The sequence below is a fragment of the Gossypium hirsutum genome, chromosome D01 (assembly GCF_007990345.1).
Source record: "Gossypium hirsutum isolate 1008001.06 chromosome D01, Gossypium_hirsutum_v2.1, whole genome shotgun sequence".
Lineage (NCBI taxonomy): Eukaryota > Viridiplantae > Streptophyta > Magnoliopsida > Malvales > Malvaceae > Gossypium > Gossypium hirsutum.
In genome coordinates this window covers 10,119,138-10,126,622 of record NC_053437.1, presented here as the reverse complement: position 1 = coordinate 10,126,622, position 7,485 = coordinate 10,119,138, and the positions used below count along the sequence as shown (strand labels likewise).

The 7,485-nt window shown below is 31.5% G+C and overlaps 1 protein-coding gene across 1 annotated transcript; it reads left to right on the top strand.

The window, feature by feature from the left end:
- Positions 1-1,026: 1,026 nt before the first annotated feature.
- Positions 1,027-2,680, top strand: LOC107938636 (F-box/LRR-repeat protein At3g59200). Its single transcript, XM_041086989.1, has 3 exons — positions 1,027-1,993; positions 2,105-2,259; positions 2,334-2,680. Exons 1-3 carry the CDS (start codon positions 1,124-1,126, stop codon positions 2,452-2,454), a joined length of 1,146 nt encoding a protein of 381 aa, XP_040942923.1. The 5' UTR covers positions 1,027-1,123; the 3' UTR covers positions 2,455-2,680.
- Positions 2,681-7,485: the final 4,805 nt, after the last annotated feature.

Below are 7,485 nucleotides of genomic sequence, written 5' to 3'. Positions count from 1 at the left end.
CTACATTGACAACAATACCTATACCAATTGAACTAAAATTCAATTTTTGATTTGATTAGAGTAAAAAATTTTCATAAAATATTAAAATTTTTTTATAATTATTTTTAAGTGATGATAGTTTTTATAAATAGATTCAATGAATTTAAATTAAACAAAATCATAACACACCCCTAAATATTAGCATGGGATATGACCCTCAAAATATATTCTTTAATTTCTTTTTATAAAAAAAATACACACTTTATTTTAACCTCACAGCACAAATCCAAAATCATCACTTGCTTTTAGGGACTAGCATGCATTTAAATAATTATCTTTAAATCTAAATTTTTAAAGAATCATTATTTTTCCTATTCACCATATTAAGATTATCAAAGCTTAATCATCATAAGGAAAGATTAATAGCCTAACACTTTCCGGAGATGTAACAAAATTATTAAAAATATGAAACGATAAAAAATAATTAGAGTAAATTATTCAAATAAACACTCAAGTTTTAAGGTATTTTTGTTTTGGTCACTCCTATTAGATTAAATTGTAATTTGTAATCACTACACTGTTAAAATACATTTGGTCAATGGTCACTAGGCCGAATTCTGGTATAATAATAGATTTAGTACTCAATGTTTACACATTTTGTTAATTTAATCTTGATTTTAAAGAAAGTTCAACAAATCTAACCTTCAACTTTTATACATTCTATTAATTTAGTCCTAATTCTAAAAAATTCACAAAAACATAAATATTTTAAAAGTATATAAAAAATTTAAAACTTATTAAGACTTAAGCGACTATTTGAATAGTTTACCCAAATAATTAATATTTTACATTTTAATTTTAAAATTCTAATTTTTTATTTGTTTATTATTAGAGAAAAAAAAAAGAGAGTAAATGCAACATAAATAATATGAAAACATAGTTATCTTTTTATTTAATATATCAAGGAATTTATGTGGTTTTTTTCCCCTTAAATCTATAAATAGGAAGTTTGGTTCCCCAATCGAAATAGTAAATATAAAAGAAAAACCCTAATATTAGGCATCATCTTCTCTCTCTTGCTGCCGTCTTCATTCTTGTAGACGGGATTATTCCTTTTTCATCTTCAACTTCTTCGGGCTTTAGAATGGCTGAGCAAGTGAAAATGGAGAAGGTAGACAGGATTAGTGATTTACATGATTCAATTTTAACTCACGTTCCGTCCTTCCTTTCTACAAAAGAAGCCATTAAAACCTCCGTTTTATCTACCAGATGGAGATACCTTTTTGATTTACTTCCTAATATCGACTTCGATTTGGAGGAGGATTTGTGCCGCAAGAATATTAAAAGTTACAGTACTGATGTTATTGAGAACTATATGTGTTCCGTCGACAGAATGTTGTTATTTTGCAATACAACAAATGTCAGTAAATTTGGTTTCAAATGCTGGATAAAAATGATTGGTTCTAATCGTTTCAACAGGTGGATATCTGCTGCAGTTGATCGCGGAGTTAAACATCTTGATTTAAGCACCTCTGTTCTCCCGTCAAGTACTTTGCCTATACTTACTTGCAAGACATTGGTGAGTTTGAAACTGGGAAAATATTTTGTTTTGAATGTTCCAAAGGATGTTCTTCTTCCGAATCTAAAGATTCTTCATCTCCACTCAGTCAAAAGACTTCTCTCCGGCTGCCCCCATCTTGAAGATATGGTCACAAGGAAATGCGACCTGGGAAATATAAGGAACTTCCATATTTCACATCATTTGCTCAAGACATTGACTATACGTTACACGTATAATAGTTACCAGTGTTGGTTATGGATTAATGCCCCAAATCTAACCTCCTTGGAGTACTATGACCGTCTAGTAGCAGGGTATTCAATGGAGAATTTGCAATCTCTTACCAAAGCTGTTATCGATATATCTGCATGTAAAACTTTACGAGCTGACGCAACAAAAATTTTTAAAGGGATCTGTGATGTTCCTTCACTTGTTCTGTCAGATACTTCTCTCCAGGTTTGTTTATTCACATACTCTTTCACCTTTTTTTTTCTGCTATATATATTAAAGTTGTTGCATGCTGCAATATGTACTGACGCAGTGCCATTTTTGTGACTGTCATCATAGCTTCTTTTAAGATGTGAACCGCTTCCTGTTTTTGAAAACTTGATCAAACTGGACTTACCTTGTCATCTTCGATTCCGATGTTCTAATGCATTCCAAAAAGGACTTGAAACTTTACTCTCAAGTTTGCCTGCCTTGAAAAACTTGAGTTTTATCAGGTATATATTGTTTTAAGTTTAAGCTTAATTCCATTTAAGGTGCAGGCTCGTACTGACTCCCTTTGTGGTTTTAGGAAGTTCTCTGCTCTCTTCCAGAGAAAGTGCCTTCTTGTTTGTTGCATAAACTCAAGACCATCAAAATTACAAACTTTACAGATGAAAAAGATTGTATTGGAAAGGCCAAGTATATCCTAAAGAATGGTGGAGTTCTAGAGAAGTTGATAATAGTTACAGCATCACACATTTCTATAGGAAAGAAATGGATATCCAAAACCTTGTGTGTTTCATCAAGGGAATCAAAGCCATGCTTCATTTTGATTATTTGATGTAAATTTGTAATTTTTATACATGGGACTCTTTTGCTTCTGATTTCTAGGATTTTAGTTGTGCCGTGTATTTATCTGTCATCTTGTAGCTGCAACTTAACTACTTACATGGCCAACCTTTCCATTGAATTTTCTGCTACTACAATCTCAAGTTGATTTGTTTCCTCTTGTTAGCACCAAACATACCTGATACTCAAGGGCCCTTGATAGGAATTTCTTCGCTTTTAAAGGAATTTGTGGGATATTATCCAAGGTTAAACAAGCTAACATGAATGATAAAATGATGATTAAGAACATTTGATTAAATCGTGTATACAATAAAAAATTTAAATTATTTAAAATTTATAAAATTAATAAATAATTAAATATTATTATGATTATATTTATGTCTAATAGTACTTTTATTAATAAATAAGTTCAAAATAATTTAAACTTGAGAAAAATATTATTTTTATATTATTTTATATAATGTTTCAAAATTAATCATATATTAAATATACTTGTTCAATTTATTATTATTTTATTTATATAATTATATATTTTATCATATGTTTATGTAACATCCCGTTTTTAGTGAAATCGGAACAGTGGTTTCGAGACCACAAATCTGAGGTCAGAAGAAAATTTATTTTAATATTATTTTATGGTTTATAGTATGATAGAAATATCGTATAAAAATTTTGTTAAGAATTTTTTTTGATTACATGTCTAATTTGATGAAAAGGACTAAATTGCATAAAGTGTAAAAGTTGAATTCTAGTAGCTAAAGGTATCAAATACCTATGGAATTCAAAATTGGAGGTTCTTATATGGCAAATAGACCATTTAGAGGAGTTAGTAGATAAGGATGATTATTCATTGTTGGAATTTAATAAATTATTAAGGTTAATTTTGGAAAGTAAATGATAAAATGATGATAAATAAATAAAATAAAACAAATTTTCATCATTTTCATCATCTTTCCTAAAATAAAACATGGAAACCCTAGCCATAGAAGCTTGAAGATAGACAAACTTATTTTGCTTAATTAGATCCGGATAGACCTAGTACAGAATTGGATCGAGGAAAAGAAAAAATATCGTATTAGTAGCTTACAAATCTACGTATACTTGTCGAGGTAAGTTCGTGTAACTAATTTGTACATTTATATGTTTAAATTGAATGATATGTATGTGAAATGTATAATTGTCATGTATAAGTATTGATCATATATTCGACAAGTACTAAGTCCCATTTGAACCTTGGAAATTCGATGGATACAAATGACATGTCATTAAGGGTTCCCGAATTGGTTGTGGTCCTGCATGTGTTGCGGACACACCACAGTTCGCAAGAGCTTCCCATTATTTAGCTCTTATGAGCATTCCGTTATATGGCTCTCACGAGCTTCCCGATATTTGGCTCTAATGAGCTTTTCGATTAATGACTCTCTTGAGCTTCCCATTTATGGCTCATATGAGCTTCCCGATAATTGGCTCGCAAGAGCTTTCCGTTATACAGCTCACATGAGCTTCCCGTTACATGGCTCGAAAGAGCTTCCCGTTTACATGTTCTTATGGGCATACCTGTATATGAATTGATGGATTACAGATTTGTACACCTCGTATGTACTATCCGTGTATCTAACGATATTATAAATGGTTCAACAAGTAAAGTTCTGATATGAGACAATATGAATTCGAGATGAATTATTACGGGTATATACTTGAAATACGTGGATATGATTTATGCATGTTATATGGACACATGATGTGGAAAGTATATGCACATGAAAATTTGATTATTGTTGAGCTCATACATGTTTCTTGATATTTATATGAAATATATGACTAACATGGTTGATGATGATATGTGTTTAGGCTATTGGCCCAGTTTCTTTGGATATATACCTTGTATGCTTACCTTAAATGTAATTAAATGGTAAGTTAAATTTCATGTTATACGAACTTACTAAGCTTAAATGCTTACTTTGTTTTATTTTATCTGTTTTATAGTAATTCGGAAGCTCGATTTGGTTGGAAGCTGGTTGGAGTTACTTCACACTATTCATCGACCCATTTCGGTACATATAGCAAATTCATTTTGATTATAATGGCATATATAGGTTAACTTGGCCAAATGTTGGCATGTAAATGTTTTGTTGTGATTAGCCACTTGAATGGCTTGTGTTTGATATATATATATATATGGCTTATCATGTTTGATGTGTGTTTGACATATTGGTTGTATGTGGTAATATGTCATGTTTAAGACATGATATGGCTTATTTTGATTGCTTTTTATGGCTTGATGATGTCCAAAAATGTTGATTTAGGTAGATAACAAATTGGGTGAGAAATATGGCTAGGAAAATGACCTATTTTTTTCTACACAGGCAGAGACATGGGCGTTTGTCTCAACCGTGTGTCCCCTGCATCTTTTAAATTGCAAAATAGAATGCTTACACGGCCTAGCACACGGGCGTGTGGATTGACCATGTGAGCCAAGTCATAGAGCTCATAAGATTGGACACGGGCTATGACACGGCCGTGTGTCCCTAATTCAAATGCCCACACGGCCTAAGACACGGGTGTGTCTCTTGACTGTGTGAGACACACGGCCTGGCCACACGGGCGTGTGTCCCCTGCACCTTTGAAAATTTTTAATGTTTTCTGAAAATTTTTTTGAGTACCCAGTTTAGTCACGATTTATTTCTAATATGTATTTTGGGCCTTGAGGGCTCACCTAAAGGACAATATAATTGATTTTGATTTGTTTCTGATATGAATGCTAGTTTATATGAAATGTCTGTCATTTGATCTGTAAATTTCGGTAATGCTCCGTAAACCTATTCTGGAGACGGATATGAGTTAGGGGTGTTACAGTTTATATATATTTTATTTGTAATTATGTATTTTTATATTATATATAGGATTTCCATTAACAACTTTTTGTATTAATTCATTAAATGAAAAAGGACAAAAATGGCATGTGAGCTGCAAATGCACAGAATGAGTAATTACAAATGAGGGGAATGTCTCTATTTATAGTTGAATTTTCTTAGATCTAACGGTACAAATCGAACTACACCAATTACTGAATCAATAATTTAAAGTTTAAAAAATGTGCATGGTTTCATCACGTTTGAATTTAAAAAAAAAATGATCTTTAAAAAAGTACTTTGAGTACACTCGTGTCAAAACATATACTTGTACCAAATGCATATACAAAATCATTATATGTTTTAAGAAACTTTGGATACATTCAATAAATTGTATTTCAATTTAAAATTTATTTTTCAAATTATAAAAGTGATTTTTTTAAATCACCATATCTTTATTTTTATTTTTATTTTTTGTAAATTGAATATACCTAAACACAATTCATATTTTAAAGTCAAGTAGATTTTGATGTTCTTGAACATTTGCAGTAACTTTGTAGCTTACTCTCAACTAATTATCTTTAAATCTAAAATTTTGAGAAGCTTTAAAAAATTATTATTCCTTCTATGCCAAGCTAAGAGATAGTTATAGTGTTCGCCATTACTCGGTTCCTACACCGACCCGTTACCCGACCCATTTATTCTTACCTTAATAGGTATATAGTTCGTTATCATGTAGTTTGCCATTATGGTTCGTCTATACACTTTGCCATCATGTAAACGAACTCATACTAGGAAGGTACGTGTTAACATGCATAGGGCCTATTTGATCCTAGTACATCACATCAATGAACTATATCTTATAAATACGGAAATGAACCTTTAGGTGAAAAGGGGGAGAAAAGCGAACACTCAACAAATTAATAGTCTAACACTTAGCAAAAAGATCAAAGAAATTAAAACTATCCAAAATATGAAATGATTAAAATTAATTAAAATAAATTACCTAAATAATCACCATTTTAGGGGTCGGATCTGCCAGCCCCTTGGCTCTGCCACTGTTATTACCCTAATCAAAATAGACAGATAAAAAAACCCTAATATTAGGCTTCATCTTCTTTCACTTTCTTGTAGATAGAAGAATTATTCATTTTCCAAACGTCGCATTGGAATGGGTAAGAAAGTGACTTACCTGATTCAATTCTAATCATTCCTTCCTACAAAAGAAGCAGTTAGAACCTTTCTTTTATCTACTAGATGGAGATATGTTTTTGCTTTAGTTTCTAATCTCGACAGAATGTTGTGTTTTTATAATACAACAAACTTCGTCTCAAATGCCGGGTAAGGGTTGATGCTAACCATTTTTACGGGTGGATATCTGCTGCAGTTCATCGCGGGGTTAAACATCTCCCTTGACACTTTACCGGATGTTCTGTTTACTTGCAGGACATTGGTGAGTTTGAAAGTGGATAAAGATTTTTGTTTGTTCATCTTCCGAATCTAAACACTCTTCATCTCGAGTCAGTTGGATTTTTGAATGATGGTTCAGTTGAAAATTTCTTATCCGGCTGTTCCAGTCTTGAAGATATGGTCTTAAAAGACTGAAAATAAAAGCAACTTAAGTATTTCACATCAGTTGCTCGACTATACAAATCTAGCCTATTTCAAATACCTCGACCAAGTAAGAGGAGCCAAGTCTTCACTGCAGAATCTGCAATTTCTTGTCAAACCATATATTCCAATATTACATTACTCTTCAAGCTGATGCAACAACACTTTTTAGAGGGATCTCTAATGTATGTTCCTTCACTTATTCTCTCATACTTCTCTTCAGCTTTGTTTCTTTTGCCTTTTTTTCTGCTATATATAAAACTTGTTGCTTGTTGCAATATCTACTGATAGTGCAATTTTTGTGACTGTCATAGCTTATTTTAAGCTGTGAACCACTTCCTGTTTTTGCTTCCTTGGTCAAACTGAATTTAAGATATACTATTTTTTTCATGAATTTAGACGATATCATTATTAATCTTCATCTCTCGC